Source organism: Phaethon aethereus (genome assembly GCF_964289735.1).
Source record: "Phaethon aethereus genome assembly, chromosome: 8".
Taxonomy (NCBI): domain Eukaryota; kingdom Metazoa; phylum Chordata; class Aves; order Phaethontiformes; family Phaethontidae; genus Phaethon; species Phaethon aethereus.
Window position 1 is genome coordinate 27,567,702 of NC_138584.1, and position 19,925 is coordinate 27,587,626.

The 19,925-nt window shown below is 35.4% G+C and overlaps 1 protein-coding gene across 2 annotated transcripts in view; it reads right to left on the reverse strand.

Annotated features, from left to right (window-relative positions):
* The window catches only part of LOC309407560 (BEN domain-containing protein 5), a gene marked incomplete at its 5' end in the record, with an annotated part of 952,618 nt that overhangs the window by 927,900 nt on the left and 4,793 nt on the right, over positions 1 to 19,925 (reverse strand). For both annotated transcript variants that reach the window (XM_082003109.1, XM_082003108.1), the window contains one exon: positions 8,364 to 8,482. In XM_082003109.1, coding sequence (XP_081859235.1) covers positions 8,364 to 8,482 — 119 coding nt within the window. The remainder of the gene's footprint in view (positions 1 to 8,363; positions 8,483 to 19,925) is intronic.

A 19,925-nucleotide genomic window follows, 5' to 3' on the forward strand; every position in this document is an offset into this window, starting at 1 on the left:
TGAAAGCATGACGCCTGTAAACTTTTAGCATCAACAACATCCTGCAGGAAGAAGATCCACAGCTAAATTAAACAATATGTGAGCAACCCTTCTTCTTTGTTTGCTTTCAATATGTTAACTATTAGTTTAATTTGATGGCCCTTAGTTTCTGTATAAAGAGAACAGTCAGAGAACCACTGTTTCATACTCATAGACATTTTGACTAAGAATGGTGATTTTACAGAGCTCTAATACATTCTTCCTCAGTTATCTCTTTTCCAGACTAAAGATTCCTACTCTATTTGGTTGTTCCGCATACGGAGGCTGTTGAAAATTTGCTCTGAACTTAAAATTATCCAATCTAAGACATTTGTGCTTCCATTCCAGTTGCTTATTCTGGTCCCTTTCAGGTCAGTCAAACAGCAAATCAACACATGTGCTTGTATACTAGCTGAGGAGATGCAAGCATGTGGTAAAAGGCAGGAGGGAAAGGTTAGGTCTTGAAGAAGGTAGCATGATAATCAGAAGATAAATTGACTGTGAAAATTATAATCAGCACACCAACTACAATTAACTTCCTAATTCTTTACTGATGCTATTATACTAATTCTTCTTGCATTATCATTAGCTCCATAAGTCATTAATATCTATTTCCCACAAGTTAAGATACTTGACTAATTCTGTATTTGTTAGCTGGTGTTACATCAACACTAAGTGCTCCCACATTTGTAAAAATGTCTTCCATACTATATTCTGTTTAGATATTTAAAAGGTTAATATTTAGTTCCATTTGCAATGCTGACCTAGCAAGAAAGAAATTAATTTGGCATTACAGCAGTAACATCAATTTCCCATGTAACTTTAGCAATGCATTTACTGGAAAGAGATTAATATCAATTCCATAAATCATTCACATGCTTTTTCCGGGGTTTGAGACATCTGAGTAATGTCATATATGTTAAGTGATATCACTTTGTGCATGCTACATCCATTAATCTATGCTTAGGGTCATCATTAAAAAACAAAAAAAAAATTTAAAATCAGTCTTTTGTTCTTAATTTTTTTTTGACTTCTAACTTGCAGCAGTCCAAAGGTATTGATACTCTGATAAGAATAACACTGCTCTGAACTGGGAACAGACGTTTTCAGAAAAGGGAAACATTTGTTAAATTATCCCTACTGGTCGCAATAGCCACTTAATATCTTTATGTGAAATATGGCATAAATTACTGTCAACAAATGAGGAAATAACTAAAATAAAGTGTTTTGTTAATCAGACACACCTCAATGCCACAAAAGTAGGCTCACAACAGACATCATTATATATATGAAATATATATATGAAATAATATATCGACTTTCATTTCTTTTGTTTCTACATTGCATATGAGCATTCTCATAGAAGTGAAAGCCAAGTCTACCTGACTTAGTGATTCTAGCTATATATGACATAATATAGGCAATTTGGAATAACAACTAGTTTTCACTCCAAAACACAGTTTAGCCTGCTACAAGAAGTGTTTACACTGGAAGAAAGTAGCTTTAAACTGCTTTTGCACTTTTTATCTCTATATGTGCCATTATTACATTTGCCTGTATTGCTTTATTCCTGTTCTAGGATATCATAGTAGTGCCACAGAAATCAAGGTGAAGAAGGATATTTCTGCTTACCTAAATGTAAACACATGCAGGATCAGCTTGTTCAATAATTTTGGAAGCATACTACAATTGTATATTAGATGTCCAAACTGCAACTATTTCCTAGGGTGGATTTCAGTTTTTCTTGGAACGTAATGGTCACAGCATCGTCGTCTTAGTTTCCATTTTTAAACTTTTTACAAACAAAAATGTCCATTTCAGAAAATGTTTTCCAACTCAAACTTCACAGTATTTTCTTAATTACAAGTAAGATTAATCTCACCTCATTTTAGCTGTTTAAAGTTACATGTCAAGTCTTAGCAACTGGGACATAGGTACCCCCAAAGGGCAATTCATCCTTTATTATCTTTGCTTTTGTTCAAAAGATATCTTTCATGGTAAAGCTCAACGGCCTATTTCACGCCTGTAAGTGGTTACAATGAGATCAGCAGAATTACAATCACTTACTGCAATTTTGAGTGTTGTGTAAAGTGTTTTACAAGTACATTATCCTATTTTTGAAATATAGAAAGATATTTAAAACCTTAAAAAAAATTATACAAGGGTACTTCTCAGTCACATGAGATCTCTCAATACATTGTAAATCTTAACTTTTTCCAACTGATTAATATCATTTGCAATCCATCATCACTGAATTTTTTTATCAGGTTTCTAATAAAAAATATTTTATAAATCTGCTGTAGGAAAATAAAAAACAATGTTTGTCAATCATTTTCACTGCAAGGTATACCAGTCAACATAATAATATGAGGTTTACAATAGTTGAGATTGAATCTAAAATTTTACAAAACTTTAATTACAACCTTTTGAACATAAATCATAATACACAAATTACCCAATCATAACATTTTTTCATTAAAAAATAAGAATTCATCCAAAGGATAGAAGATTTAATGACTCTTGGCGGAGTTCCACTTTTTGGTTGAAACGAGAATAAAAGCAGACGGCAGCTTCATTTCTAATTTCAAGAAACACAGTATTTTTTAACATTTAAACAGCATTATATTTGACTAACAAGCCAAAATATGTATTTTCAAAACCTTATAAAAAGCCCCTGTATTTAACAGTATGAATGCTGAGATTTACGAACCTCTGTGAGCCAACACTGTTCCTTCAGTCCTCAAACGTAATTATAAAACAAGCAATTTGAGCCACACGCAGCAGAAACTGTCAAGCTTGGGTTTTTTATCCATCCTCACAACACATCACAGTCTACCACCTAACTCCAGCTTCCTCCCATGTTCCCTATGACATCCTACCAGGCAAGACAGAAGGCGCTGTGGTTAATCCAGAAGCATGTACAGGCCAGAGTGACCAACCAATATGTCTGTGGTGACTGGCAAGCCAGATGATACCAAACAAAACGAACAAAATTTGAATTTCCCTTGCATTTTTCTTCAGTGAAGCCACAGCTGGCAGAAGGTTTTCATATGCAGTTCTCTACATAAAGAGCCTGGGGAGGCAAAAGCTATAGACATTTTGAGCCCACCTTGAAAGCGCTCTGTGATGGAAGGCAACTTGTAGTTACACCCAGCCAAAGTCTTTACACAATGAGAAAAAAAGCTGTGGATGCCTCTGTGGGCACAGGTGTATTCTAAGTTCAGAAGAACTTTGGTCCTGTCAAAGCACTATGAGCATTGCAGTGAAGATGGCTGCTGAGTGGAAGGCATTTCTTACAGACTTTTTGAAGGTATACTTCCATAGCGCTTGTAGAAATACAGCCTGAATGCATGACAGTGTGAGCCATGCTCCGTACCCTGTTAGAATAGGTGTTGATGGACTCTAGACAGTCCAAGGCAAGGTATTCTAAAGAGCAAGTCATCCATGTTGTCTGATGGCATCCTCTAGACTACCACAAGAATCCAGTATGTTTGAGGTTTCTCCTGATTTATGAGATGAATGTCCAGGGAACCTTAACTCAAACTGCTTCAACCCTCACAGAATCTAGTCAATCACCAATGCTCTCACAGGACAGCATAAACTCAAATCTGTAGATGTCAATCTCTACACAAAAACAAAGATAAATATCCATGACCAAGAGCTGCTGATGTTTCATGGTCCATTTCAGAGCTATAGGATAGCTGCAATTGTGCTTCTAATATACCTCATTGTTTTCTGGCATATTCAGACATGCTTTTGGGCTTGGAAGAAAAGTCGCTGTCAGCTATATTTCTTTTCTCTGAATCCTGACCTAAATGACATTTTTGCAGCCTGCATAAGCAATGGTCAAATCCTTGAAGTTCCTGTGCTTTGGGGTCATTGCCAAAATTCATCCTCCCTTTTGCAGGGCCAGATTAGATTGGCACTCTGCACAAAGGGTAAATGGGCATCAGTGCCATAAAAATATCAGTCTCTTTTTAAGGATTGAGACATTTGTTTTATGTTTTCTTTGTCCACTTTGTAAAACACATATGAAAGGCTTCATCTGTATCATATAAAATTAATAAATGAAATAATTGTTACCTCATGCAGAAGCAAAGCTACTGCAGTTATTTAAGTTCCCAGAAAAAAAATGTTTTCCAGAACTGGAGGTATCATCTCCAAAAACATCTGGTACAGGAAAAAATGACTAAGCAAATAAAAACAAATCTTAGCCACAACACAGAAGAGGCTGATGACTAAATTGATGCCATCAGAAATAACATACACTAAGCCAACACTAGACAGTACTGGCAGCTGGCTAAACTAAACTTTAAAGGCATTTAGATCCACACAAAATAAAATGTCTGAAATACCAATTCACCTTGAGTGTTGGATGCCAAATTCCCTGAAGAACATTTTTACATCAAAATCTGGGCCTGACTCAATCAGGGAGTACTTCTTTGTACAGCAAGAGTGAATACATCCATTTCTCTGAAGCACTGTATTCTGCAAAACTCGCCGTTTTGCCAGAACAGATAGGATGAGAGGTGAACGTTTGGACAGCCCTGCATTGCTGCTAAACTGAAACTGTGATAATAATTTAACGCATTAATGAATAATAGGAAAAGGAATTACAACTTACCAAACGTAGACATTTCAAATGTGACATTTATTTCCTTTCAATTGGTTCTATGTGTAGATAACAGTGCTTCCATTTTTCCCTGAAACTAACTCATGTTTCTTGCAAAAGATTGACGTCCAAAAATTACCATGTGTTATGCAAGAAATATGAATTTTCATCAGTTTCTTTTATTCTAATGATAAAATAATGTTAAAAGTTTATTTTAGCCATATGCATTCTTAAGTATTCATAAAGATAACAAGGAAGATTCCAGTTAGAACACTAGCTTGAACCACGAGAAACACAAATTCAAATTCCTGACATACTTGCAAGTTCATAATTCTCTCTCTCCTTCACTCCTCTGTCTGTTATTTATAAGATGAAGGGTTCAACCACCATTCTTCATTTTCAATAACTGTATTTATTTTACAGCAATGATTCTTTCACTGGTATTAGATTTGTTAAGGATAAGAAGTGTAAGCCACAAATTTGTTAGGTAGTTCTTCTTCTGAAAAGGACCTGGACAGTATAAGGGATCATAAATTTAATAGAAGTCAGCAGTGCCATGCTATTGTGACAAAGACTGGACTGTCACATAGCAGAAGTAAATAGATTGCAAGGCATGTCATGTAATAAACTCTACATTGTATTGGCCCCAGCTTATCTTAAGTATCATGTTCACCTTGGACCATTGCCAGTGAAGAAAGGCATGGAACAGCTGAAGAAAGACCAGAGGAAATAAAGAATGATAGAAAATTTGGAAAATGTGACCACTAAGGAACTATGGAAAAAAAATAGCAGTTATTTAACCTGAGGAGGGAAAAGCAAAGGAAAGATATTATAGCAGTTTTCCATTAACTCAAAGAAGAAAGGAATAATCTGCTTTCTGTGCCTATAGAATTGGACAAGAATTAATGCATTTTTGGTAAGAACATTTCTACATAGAAAGAAAATGTTTCTTATATTGAGCAAACTGCAGCATTAGAATGGCTTGCTGATTTCTCATTGAAACTCTCCTCACTTAAAGTCTCTGAAAAGCATAGATAAGTGTCTATCTATCTAAGTTCTGAAAGGTATTTACTTCCATTTCTGCAACATAAAATCTTAGCCATTGAAAAACAGGTCTAGAAGAGAACCCTCAGTCTATCAACCAGATCTTTCAAGAAAATACAGACTGTAGCCAAGGAGAGGAAAGCCACTTATGGAATCACATTTAACACCACTTCTATTTTGAAAGCAAATCATCAACAAATACTCCATGGGTACCACAGTCCAGCCAGTTTTCCTCCATCCTAAGATAGCTTCATTAAGACCAAGATCATTTGCAGTGAAAATGTTATATAAACCAATGTCAAAAGTTCTACTAAAGTTACATTAGATATAGGGTTATAGTCACTGTATAGTGTAACTATTGTGGTTTTTAATTGCATTGTGTTTATTTTTAAAGATTTAATAAATCTTTAAAACTTTAACTGTAAAGAACCTTTAATACCTCTTAAGTATGAGTGATCTTAGATTTCAATGACATTCTCATGTTTAGTAACAACAACATCATAACAGACAAAGCACAAGTCTTCAAATAATCTATGAATCCTATCCCAGTAGCCTATTTCCTTTGGGTATATTTAGGTCTATAAGATAACACTAACTTGGAATTATAAAATTCTTCCTTACAACCAATCTAAATCCACCCTCTTTCAGTTTAAAACCATTGCTCCTTGTCCTGTCCCTACCACCCTTGGTAAAAAGTTTTTCTCCATCTTTCTTATAAGCCCCCTTTATATACTGAAAGGCTGCAATAAGGTCTCCCCAGAACCTTCTCTTATCCAGGCTGAACAACCTCAGTTCTCTCAGCCTGTCCTCATAGGAGAGGCGTTCCAGCCCTCTGGCCATTTTCATGGCCCTGCTCTGAACTCTTCCAGCAGGCCCATGTATTTCTTGTAGTGGGGATCCCAGAGCTGGATGCAGTACTCCAGGTGGGATCAGTTTTATAATCAATTCCAATAGGATATTACCAGTTTTCAGGTGGTACTCAAAGAGCATCAATACACTACTGTATAAATGTTGTATACTACTGTTTGGATAATAGGAGGGGATAGATTTTAGCATTAGTAACAATTTCATAAAATATCCAATAATCAGTTAATTTGCTTTGACCATTAAGGTACTCTAAGCAATTACTTGGCTGACATATAACAACAGATAAAGTCAATTTACATATGAAGTGTACACAATATTATTATCATTCTTGCTAATACATCATCATCATGAGAAAGTAAATGAAAGTATTAATTTTATTCATATTTGTATTTTGGAGGTGTCTGAATATGCAAAGCAACATGACAGCCTCATCATGCTGCAATGTAAATAAACACAGTATTTCAAATAGCACCTGCCTCTATCACATGGTATTTTTCTCAAAGTATATAAAGTATGAATGTTACCTTTGAACTGAATAAATGTTTTAATTTAGAAATATAATCAATTATATTGTTCAAAAACTGGAAGTAAAGCATCATGCAATGATTCACATTACTTCACAAATAATTTGATGGATGCTACTGATCCTTTTCATTGCAGAGCATCTTGACACAATAAATTTCTCAGCTTGGCCCACTGATTAATTTCATAAGCCATTTTCTGATACAAAAATTCATAAAACCATAACTATTATCAGATATCATCTAAAGTATTTTTTAAAATACATAACCATTGTCTGAACCTTCAGAGATATACCTTAAAAATAAAATACTCTTCATTATTCACTGCATCGTTTACACTTTCTACATAATGCAATCAAAGGATTTAAATAACTCAATTTAATATTTATCCAGGAACTGGCAGCCTGAAGGACGTAACTTTTCATAAAAAGCTCATTTTACAAGACACTGTAGCAGATTTGGCATTACCAGCACCTCTCACATACACCATGCCGAAAACTATAGCTTATCCTGCCAAATGCCTTTTGTACATATGGTATTTAATAGTGCTCCGTAGGTTTGTAAGCCAATAATAATAGATTTAAGCTAAAAAACTGGAGACAGACATGTATGTAACACAAAAATTTAAACAATGATAGGTATTCATATATATTTGTTTACTTACCTACATACTCCACACACATATAAACATACATCATTAAAAATATTCTTTAAATTAATATGCTAACTATAACTCTTGTAAAAATAATTTCTCTTTCAATTTGTAGTAGCTTCCTGAAGTTTAATTCTGCCTCTATTGACATCAGAGACAGAACTTCCATTAACCTCAGCAGCACAGAATTAGGCCGCAAGAAACACAAAGAAATAGATATAAAGACAGCACGTACACGTTTGTAAAATCTTCTAGCTGTGCAAGGATGGGCTTGGCACTTTAGGAGATTCACTTCCCCAGTAAACTTCCAAGTTAACTTTTAAAATAAAATATTTTACATACTACATCTTTCATCAGTGGTCTAGAAATGCTGCATGTAATAATAGAATATAATCCAGTTACGTATCTACATGTGGTAAGTGATGGACCTGATGAAATGTACATTGTAGGTAATAATAAAATTCACAACCCTTTTTACATTTGAACAGTATGACTTTATGTCATACTCTGAAGTGAATCGGTGAGTTAGGTAGTATTTAATGCAAGTCTTCTTCAGAATTAAGACACTTTTTATAAAGAAGAGTGATATAGTTAAAAGTGTGAATATACTGAGAACTCCATAACATAAAATAATGCTGAAAATGCTTACCACTTTCAAAACAGGCATCAAATATAAGATGTCCTTTTTTAGGCTGTCCACAATAACCAGCTGGGAGAACAGTGTACTTGCTCACATTCCCTGCTATGATATCATCGCTTCCTATGGCACTACCTGTTGCAGTAAAAGCAAAAAAAAGTGTGAGCATGAAACAAAATACTAAAAAACAGTATAAGGATATTCCCCCATGCTTTTCTACATAACGTGAATTTTGCACCACCTAACATATGCACCAGTAAATGAACTCTTTTCAGAGTATATTTAAGAATTTGGATATAGTAATAACATCATATGTTAAACTTTTGCTAAGAAACCACACAGCCTGGTTTCTTGCACGTGCATGCCCTGTGGCTGAACGCTCTCGTATGCAATAGTCTGATGTTCAGCTAGATCCACTTCTTTTGACTGGAGCTCTTTAAAACATATATTCTGCATGGATTCCCCAGAACTGAACCCGTCAGCAGCATATTCCTCACTATGGGCATTAATGGGATCTTTTTCCTCTATGCCACTGCCTATTTTCATGCATCTTAAATGAATTTAGAATCTTTGAGACTGCCAGGTCCCACTCATACCTGAAATTTGAAAATTATTAGAAGAGACATACACTCATTATTTTATACATTATAGTAGACATTAATTACATTATACATTCATTATATTATACATTAATATTATAGTACAGTGAAAGAAATAATAACATAACTAGCTGTTCATTCTTCTGACATTGGCTCCGAGTTTTCTTCACTATTTACTGTTTCGACAACAAATATTTAACAATAGAAAAACTATCTTCTGTGTTACAAAAAACTAGAAGAAGTGTGTATGTCTTCAAGTGCAGGAGGCATGTAATGGAATAATGGGATGATAATATCTTATTTCACTGATAAATAGGGCTACTAAGGCTTCTAGAAATAGACTTTTGGTCTGTACTGATTTTTTGACATTTAAATGGGTTACGGGGGATGATGAATGTGACATAAAGCTCAATTTGTTTTATTTTTATATTGAAAACTATTTCACACAAATGTTACAAGCAATTCATATTGGCCCTGAATGATGAAAACAGCTTATTAATTAAAACTGACCTTTCCACACATAAATGTATTCCACCTCTTGAGGCAAAACACCTTAGCTAAGGTAACAAATTACGTATTAGTGACACCACATCTAAAGGGTCTGTCAGGCTTTCTATTATATACCCATATTTTCAGAGGTATATAAATCCCAGATTAAAAAATATGTATATCCAGGTCAACACTTGGCATATAAATCCCCAGTCTTCCCAGGGAAGAAATTTGAAACTTACTTTCTTTGAGAAGTACTACAACAGAACAAAGAGAATTTAGACCTTTTCTAATTTTATCATAATCCAAAAAGTTAGGTATTAAATAATGCATGCCATTATTTTTTAGCAAGATTATTATTTGCAACCTCAAGTTTATTTGTTTTAGACTGAATAACTACCCCCAGATAGCACTCTGCGGCATTTAAATTGTTTTCTTTAAAGGTAAAATTGCTACTTATGGTATTTTTAGCCAGATGTTTTTTACCAGCATGCTGATACAATTTGATTAAAGGCTGGTGACATCAGAGGCAAACTTAGACCTGGATGTGGCATCTGTTTATCTGTATGGCCATGATCGTGTCACTTAATACAATTCATCCCTCTGCATCATGCAACCTGTAATTCAGAACAGCAGCCACAAGAAAACCATATCCTCAGTTTCAGTTCAGTGCCACTTTGATTAAGAGCCCCCATATACCTGTCACAGGTAGTCAAGTTAATCATTTGTACTCCACCACGTGGAATCAAAGATACAAAGAAAAATTCAGGGAAAACCTGCAGATCTCCACCAAGAATTCATGAGCTGCCAGGAACCAAAGCAGAAGAATGGGAGGCAGGGAGTCAACTGAGTAGAGCAGTAAGAAGACTGAACTCCTCCTGGTTAAATGCTCACTTGTAAGTCTCAGCTAAAAGTAGTAAGCTTCTTGTAATTCTTAAAGGATAGCTGAGAAACACCACTTAGATAAAGATGAAGAAACTAGAAAAGATTACATTCATAATACTGCCACCATAAGACAGGGTAGGAAAAGCAGGCAGAAGACAGAGCTACATCTCCCTTTCCACCTAACTGACAAATGAGAATATCTGCCAATGGAGTCTTTACATGATGCAGAAGGAAGCTGTCAAGTAACTGTGTCCTAGAAAAAGTTTCCATCTGCTCCTCCTTGCCTAATTCAGGAATGAGAATAAAATCATAAAATAGCCCATAATTCATAGTCATTTCATAATATTAATCTCTCCTTGCATGTTCTTTATTACACAGTACTTCGAATATTCAGAATGTACTGTTATTACATTTTGAGTTATACTATCTTTAGTTAATTTCTAAACATGCAAAACTGCAGTCTTTGAACTTCACGTTATTATACAGCACAACAGCATTGTGTCCCTTCTGGAACATTCTCCTTGGGTGATAAAGAAAAGGCCAGACCACTGGCCGAAACAGAACCTGCATTGCTGTATTATGAGATTATAACACATGGCTTCAACGCTTGTCTGTTCAGCAGATGCAGCGAGTGTTGCTGAGAATACATTACCATCTTCAGATGGAGAGGACTGTTAGACTGTGCCCTAAGTCCTCTGGCCAATAAAGAGATGCTGTCCTCAGCACTGGGGAGCCCTAAGCAGATTTTCCTGACCGAAGGCAAAGATGTATGAACCTCGCAGGGAAGGGAAATAGTACTTCAATCCGAAACAAACTGAAAGGAAAAGAATTAACTCTGTAAAAAGTACAGCCTGCGCATTACATTTAAGGAGATCAGATTCTCCTTTGAAAAAAGGTTAGATAAGACAAGCAAAAGCAGAAGCAACTTAGCAAAGACATTTCCTCAGACTGTAGGTCTTATTTTGCCAATTATTTTTCTTATAGGTTGGAAGACACACACAGTTATTTTATTCTAATTCTTCATAGCTTAAACTCCTGGAGTCTCCAGCAAATCCCTAGGATTTACTTTTACCACAGTATTAAACTTTAGTAGTAATTTTCTATCAGGTATAAAATCTGTAGGTGTCTTAAACCTCTGTAAGTATATAAGATTTTAAAATAAAACCTGAACAGAATCTTTTGTTATGTCCATTCATCGTTATTGTCATCATGGATATATTTCACATCAAACCAGTGAAAAAGAATACAGTCACTTACAGGGGACTAGGATTCTTAGGGGAAAGGGTTTGGAAACTTCCAGGGTTTCTTGTTATTCTTAAATGCAAACAATAAAGTCAAGATCTTTTTATTTAGGCAAAGATTAAAACAGTATTTGCTACAATAAATATCATTTAGGTACATTTTCTTTAAAAACTGCCATTTCTAGAGGAAGTTACCGCTTTTAGTAAATAATAGTTACTCTTTGAATTGTGTAAACAACGAGGCCACAGCTTCCAGCTGTGACAAACTTCAGAATCCATGGTGTTAGCAGCCGGCAGCTACCCTCATGCTACATTAGGTAGGAGAGCACAGTTGCATTAAAACAGACATAGAAAAATATAGAGTGAATTTGCCTGGAAAACCTGCATCATTATTATAACCAGACTTATTGCCTAGCAAGGATAGCCAATTAGAAAGGTAACATGAAAACATAAAATAACTGCAAATGAATTTTGTAGAAGTCTTTCTTTAAAAACGACAAATGTCATCAAGACACCTCTGTTATAGGATCCTTATTTTAGAACAACATTAGGATACATTTTGCTACTGAAAATTTCTATGGTGTAAAGATCTAATAGCCAGATTCCCATCATCCAGGGGCCACGAAAAGTTTCCAGGTATCCTAGCAAAGAATCTCATTAGCCTTGAGCAGTATTGCTATTGTAAACCCTTACAAAGAAGAGAATCTGACCTCTCAGTACAGTTTGCAATAAACAAAAATTCATTCAGATGACCAACGGTAACCCCTCTTAGCTCCTAAATATAACAAGTTTCTGGATGAACATCGCCCAACTCATGTTTTGGGCAAGTAACACTTATGGAGGATATGCCAATAATAGTGTCTTCTCCACCCATCAGAAAACTGCAAACAGTGTAATTTTAGCAGAGTTCTTCTATATCTGCAATTGTAGAAATCTATAGTCTTAATAGCTGATTATGTTCTCCTGTTCTTTGATTTTAATTTTAATAAAAGCTTTTATATCAATGTCCCTGAGTTTCAGCAACACTGATATTCAGGAAGACCTGTTATTTCTGCTATCAGCTCTGAATGCTCTATGGCCGTTCTAAAAATCCGACAGGCAGCAGCAGGCAGGAACTTGGAATTCCAGCTCCAAAATTTCAATTACTTTCCTCCCACAGCTTGACCAAGAGACTGCTTGCCAAGAGTCAGTCTCCAAACTGCAAGAAGATATTCATATCCAAGAAAACATTCAAAACTTAAGTACAAGTTTAGCAGAGAATATCAGGTAAATTCTGAGCTTTGCAAAGGTTTGTATTCATTTTATATGTAATATTTGTTTCTAATCTTTAACCTAAAAGCGTAACTTCAAGCTTTAGCTCAAGAATATTTATTTATTATCTCAATGTGGACTATCTCCAAGGATATCCCTTCTTGTCAGAGGCAAATGGCAATGGAATTTTTTGTATCACTGGAGTGAAACTCAAAATGTCCAAGAAGGTATGAAGAGTTTTTCCTCATGAAAATAAAAATGCAACTAATGCTTTGAACTCAGATAGCAAGAAAAAAATAACATCTATTACTCTTTCTACTGTACTTATAATCTCTAGCCTATCCACTAAAACACTCATCACCAGAAATAAAAAAAAAAAAAAAACCTGAAAAATATAGTAGTGCCAAACATGTTAGCTGCAAATATGTTTATTTAAAAACATTGTAAGAATTGGTGAATTTCATTTGATATACAGATTTATTCTTTAACAAGTATTTGGCATCTTAATAATAACAAAGATACCACACGAAGCAACAGTTGCTATAGTAGCAATACTTCTTTAAACAAAAAACAGATCAAACAAAAGCGTAAAACATATAAATTGTAAACAAAAACATGATGCATCACATACATCCCCAACTAGCAGAGAAAAGGGTAAATAGCTACCGAGCTTGGCTAGTCCTCAGAGTTGCATCTGCAAAAAGTAATTGTATCAGCAAGTCCATCCTTCCTGGGAGATAAGAGATGGCTCAGAGAATTAGGTCTGCTTATGAATAATAGGAGATGCTGAAACACCAGTGGAAGAGTGCATAGGAATTCAATTTCTAGGTCAGCAAAAAATTTTTGGGGATGTTCATACCAAGGAAGAGGAACTTCTGTGTCTAGGGATTCTGAGGCAGGAAAACAACTGAAGAGTTAATGCAGATCCCTTGTGCGGTACTACTGAACTTCAATCAGTAAAACTTTCTTTCATAGGGTCCCATAAGTTTTTGAAATCCGTAAGCAACTGATTTCCCAAAGACAAGGAGTACATGTGACCTGCAAAAAATACTGAGTCAAAACAGGCAGACAACTGCAGAGTTTGGAATTTAGATGGTAGAAAATGTCAGGTAAGGGAAAGAGCTCATGACACTACCCACAAAACTGGAAAAAGAGGTTGGTGGTATTCGCTGGTACCACCCTAAAATGCTGCCAATATTTCCCATGCCACCTAATCCTGAAACAAATCAGCTTTTATACACCTGGTTTTGTATTATATATGGGGGAGGATGGAGAAAGTCAGAGGAAAGGAATAGAAAGGTTCATGGATATATGCTATGTATACATCCATATATACGTATGTATGCTAGGTACATATCCATGTTTCAACAGCTGCTCCAGGAGCATTGATTTAACAACAGCAGGATATCTAGCTTAAACTTTCAGGTACATTAATGAGACACATGTATCTACTATGTATTTTCAAAAACCTTTCTTTGACAAGGTTTTTAAATGCAGAATGATTACCTGCAAAATGCTTACTAAAAGATATTTCTGAACAACCTCAAGAAATAGCAGCAGCCAAAGGATATTGATTCAGTTAGTTCTAGTTGGTTCAGATCAAACTTACTTTCCCTGTATAATACTTCGGGTTTCATACAGAAGGTATGAAACAGATGGGCTTAATCCATACTTACACTGATAAAGCAACAGCAGATCTGTCCTACAGATTACATTGACCATTTCCCTCCTATGCAATAAAATCATGTTTTATTGCAAAAACTGTTTTCAGTATAAGAGCATTATGTCCTCTATGGCTTTTTTTATCTGCACGGTGTAGTCTAAAATATACAGGGTTTTTCTGATTTAAGAGCACAAGAAAGCCATATGATTAAGCAACAACCAGATCATGATATCCTAACCAGCAGTGAGCACTATGCCAATCAGGTGATCTTTATCCTACAAGACCATAATTAAAACTGTTTTAATGACAGCATAACAGAAAGAAGTCATGACAAAATAAACTTCTGAACTAAAAATAACTCAATTGTGGCACGGTAAATGCAACTAAAACATCTGACGTAGCAACCAATGCAATGACCCTGACCCATGACTATGTAGGATTCAATGACTACTAAAGTTGAAATCTCTGTAAGTTAACAACTTTGTGTGCCTCTCTTCTTTAGGATAGACCAATTCTGGGCTGGGAAACTAAAGCAGATTCAATAGGCAATAATTATTCCTGATATAACAGAGAAGTAGTTTTATTTCAGCTTTCTCAATAGGCCAAGGCTTTATTTTATTTTCATCTCCTAGGTTTCATACCCCTCAGTCCTGACTATCACTTTCAAAATGCTTGCCCACAAAAAGCACCTCCTAAAAGAACTAGGTATGAAGTACCACGTAAGTTTATCAAGAGTATTAGCAAGGTCAAGTGAGAAACATATAAGCAATGCTTTTTCTGTTTATGAAAATTACACCTTTCATGTCAAATTCCTAGCACTTTTAATGTCTTAATACGTTTGCTAATTGAACAAGAGCTTTCCAGACCTGTATTTAAAGAGATGTCTATGCCATATTTTGGAAGACATGAGTTTATCTGCTGTAATCGCAGCAAGGACAAAGGATGACAGCTATAGCTGTGATGCTGCACCTGAGCTAATAAGCTGTATCAGGGACATTATTCCAGGTTCAGCAGTGAGGTAATACAGCTATGCCTTCTAATTTGGATCAGGCTTTTATCTCATTCTCAAGTATTCTTCAAAAGCAATCAGCCTGCTTACACAGGCCAGCTGTGGTACTACACCAAACCTATCATTCAGAGATATTTTTTCAGTATCTAAAGTGTGACTACTGTAAATTTGTTGTAGATGCACCTGTCCAAAGAAAAAAATGTATTTGATCATCACTGAGTAAGTTCAGGACACTTGAATTCAGTTCCTGACTCAATCACTAACATCTTTATGCTGGTAATGAATCCTTATCCAGGGGAAACTAGGCCTTCTATGAGGGCTCCACAGAGCACAGAATCCTGTGGAGAAACACATCAGCAGCTTTGCATAGCACATCTTTCTCCTCAAGATCCTGTATTGCCCAAATGACTGGAAGAGAAGTAATTGCACACTGCTACAACTGCACGGGTTATCGTTATGAGTGTGGTAAGCGAAAACTGGGTGGTGTTCAGTTCACTGACAATTTCCAACCTGTGTATTAAGCACCATAATCCATGCATCCTTATTTGGGTTGAACTTCTATTTTTCCTTGGCTCTTGAATACATTTAATTTAAAGATAGGCTTTTACCCTTCCTCCCTATTTACTTTTTGTTTAGAGGTAAGCATGTCTTCTGTCAGTCAATTTAAGTCCACAGTAGTTTCAGACAAAGTTAATTTCTTCACATTGGAGTTAAAATCTTCTTGATTACTATATATTTTTAAAAAATTGGGGATTTTAGTACTACTTCTGGAATAATTTGTTCCCCAAAGTTGCTGAAATCAATTACACTATTGATTACTGCCACAATTGTAATTATTCACTGAAACAACAACTTTAACTTCTTTCTTCAGAATAGCATCTTTCCCCTACTTTCCAAAACAGTCCATTACAAAAAGTAGTATTTTAAGCCACCTAATTTTTTCCCCCCAAGCATTGCCCACTCACATTGCTGCAATTAGTCTTTAGTTAAGAAACAATCTAGTATTTCATATCAAATAATTGCAGTGTTTTGTTTTATTCACAAAGTACTGTATAGCAAAAGATTTAAATATTGTTTCAGAATTCCTGTTTTCTAACATTAAAATATTAGCAAAAAAATCTTGATCTATTAACTCCCTTGCATCAGCAACCTAACAACAGGAATTTAACTACAGAGAACACTACTAACTAATACACCATATTCAGCAGGTTTTTTACGAAGCAAATGTTGATACAAAATTTATAGGAATATGAAATGCATACAAAGTATTTCAAATATTCAGAACACAAGCCAAAATTCTACCTACAAGAAGGCTCTGAAATCAAATTGCTGATTATTTGTACTGCTTAGAAATAAAATAACTAGCAGATTTACTGGTCTTCTGTGAGGTTACAAAACATCTGTTATTCTGCAGTACTACAGACCTCAAGTATAGGTAGGTAGTGTAGAGGCAAGTTTATCTCACAATCCTATTTCACATGGACAGTTCCCCTCAAATAATGCCACTGCCTTTGGATTTGCATAGGTTATTTGCAGAATTTTTCATTAATCAGGTGCATCATAGTATCTCATCTGCATTATATATGCATGAAAACATGATAGTCATTTGATAGGTGTTATCCACCTCTAAAGTTTACTGTAATCACACAGTAACTTTGCTGCTTATTGCAAATGAAAACACATCAGTAGACCTGTAATGAATCCAGCTGGGCTTTCTTTGGAATGGATTCCTGCTGCTCTGCTCTGGTGATTCACAGGAGCTGCTGTTCCACTTGCTTTCATGGAGATTGAAATTCAACACATTTTTCAAGGTGGTTATGGAACAATATGTAAAAGCAAAATCTTGCCAGTTTTCACTTGTGATTGTGAGATCCACTGCTAAGTAAATAGCTTTATGAATTAGCAAGTAAATGAAATACAGTTAGATAGCTTATTTATTAAATAATAATAGCTTAAGACAACTACTTTCTCCTCCTGCCCCCTTCTCTATGCTCGATTTTTGCCACAGTGAATCTATAAAATCAGCCAGTTAACCACACAGAGAGAACAGGGATACATATGTATATTAGAAAACATATCTACCGGACTGTATAAGTTTTAGTCTCTAATCTTAATACATTACTTATCCTAAAACAGAACCAGTCATGAAAATACTATACAGGCATATATATCAAACTCAATGCCAAACATTTGCAGGACCAGAGCCCTAGATTTAATACTAAAGTCCACATCTCTGAATTTGCACAGCCTGTAACAAAATGACATTGAAGTCATTATTATTATTTTGGTGGAGCAGTTTTCCAAACCATTCCAACATACAAATAGTAAAATTACTTCAAAAAACATACCTAAAAATCTAAGGTTAAAAAATACAGCATTTCTTAAATGACAGGCTTGGCCTCTGTGGCAATGTCAAGAAAATGAGTTGTGGGGACAATGTGACAGGGAAGCTGGGATATGGGACACACAGATGTGTACCCACAACCAACACTCAATTACTTGTAAATTGGTTTACCTCTGTTATAGATTAATCGCAGACACAGCTTGAGCCTAGAAGAACTTATCTCAGGTACAATGCAATCTCTGCATCAAGGCTCTGCATGCCAACTACTTTTGGGGATTACTTAAGAAATCTAAGCTGGTTTCTATAGAATCACATAGTTCTGGAAAAGGGCAGCACAATCAAATCTCCAGAAAAGAGAGTGATGTAGCACAATGCATACACCTAGGTGGGACTGCTGGAGCCAGCCTGCATCCAGCAACACCACTGCTGAGCAGCAGGGCTGGATCTGGGTGACATTAGCAGTTAATATCTGTACCAAACTCCTCTCCACGTCCTGTAGCACCTCATTTACCCAGACAAATGGTATCAGGGTACCCTAGCTCTTCACTTAAAAAAAAAAAAAAAAAGTAAAGCTGACTATACAGGCATTTCACTCTACTAATTACTTTTGTCCCTAAACAGTTGTTGCTGGAGGATAGAGGAACAGGAGGAAGGAAAATGCCTGAGCATAGACAAGTTGTCCATTTCTCCTGTGAAAGGTAACAACTATTGTTATTAGGTGTCCCATTTGGAGAGTAGGCTTGTGCTGCAGCTCTGTTTCCCAGCCCTGTTACTGGCCCCATGTGGAGATCAAGCCAGTTACATTTAACACAGAAAGCTGACTTGAAAAACTATTTTAATGAGCATTGTATCTATAAAGCTCAACTTCAAAAAATAGAAATGCTATATAGGCCATATAAATCCATTCTGAGGTTGATCTGGTTTTTTGCATGAGACTTCTGCCTACTAAATACAGTGACAGCAATGCTAAAGAAACTTGCAGAAACTTCCGTTTTACAAATTCCAGTATAAAACCTATTAAAATTCTCAATATGTCTCATTTTACTTTTTACAAATTCAAAAACCTCCTCTCACAAGTGCTAATAATTAATAGGGTGCTTTGAACTTCACTGGAAGAAAAAAACATTGGGAGGCTTGAGGTAAGTAACTTTCAAAAGCTTTGATTATTTGTCAAAGAAAAGGAATGTTTGAAATATGGCTAGGAAATGGTAAACCATTAAGAAGTGGCAATTGGAATACCAAACACATTCCTGTTTCTTTCTTTTTTTGAAATTATATCTTTTGGCTGTATAAAGCCTTCATTAGTATTTCTCAGGTCTCCTTATATGGCAAATTATGTAATAGAAATATGATCAAAGCTGTAAGTACCAAAAATATATTAGCAGCTCTTCTTCAGTGAATTCTTCTAGTGGGGATTGTTTCCACTGGGTAACTGAAGAAGGTGGAAATTAGTTGAATGTCAGTCTACTGGCAACAGTATAATGATTATTACAATATTTTTCTGTAGCGACTATACTTAAATTCCATATATCACTTTTCAATTAATATTTCAACTTAAGCACTAAATACTGAAGTAGTTAATGGTCTTACAGAGTGCTTCAAATTTACGAACAAACCCTTCTCCAATATCCCCTGGACTTCGAACTGCTTAAGCTAAAATGTACCAATGCTATCAGTAAGTTCTGGCAAACGTGTTTGTTGAACAAAAAGCATTTTAGATTTGTTTACAAATACATCCTGCAGCATTTTATAAACAACTGTAAATAGCTCTTTGTGGTGTGTGAACATCTGCAAGTCTGGGCCTAGTACCCTTACAGTTTTCCACTGACTTTTGAAATCTCTTCATGTTGACAGGAGGGTATAGTGAGCAGATCCCTTTCAGCATGAAGGCAGCAATGTCTTTTCCCAAACACTGGAATTCAGCTATGTTCACAGGCTAGTAATGTATATTAGGAAATAAGCTATATTGTTTATATACACTTGAAAATTCAGAAACAATTTAAGAAAGGACAATTCAGTTGAAGAAATTAGATTTGCCTGGAAGACCAGAAGTACCGCTGATGTATGGTGTTATTTTAAAGACTAAGATTAAA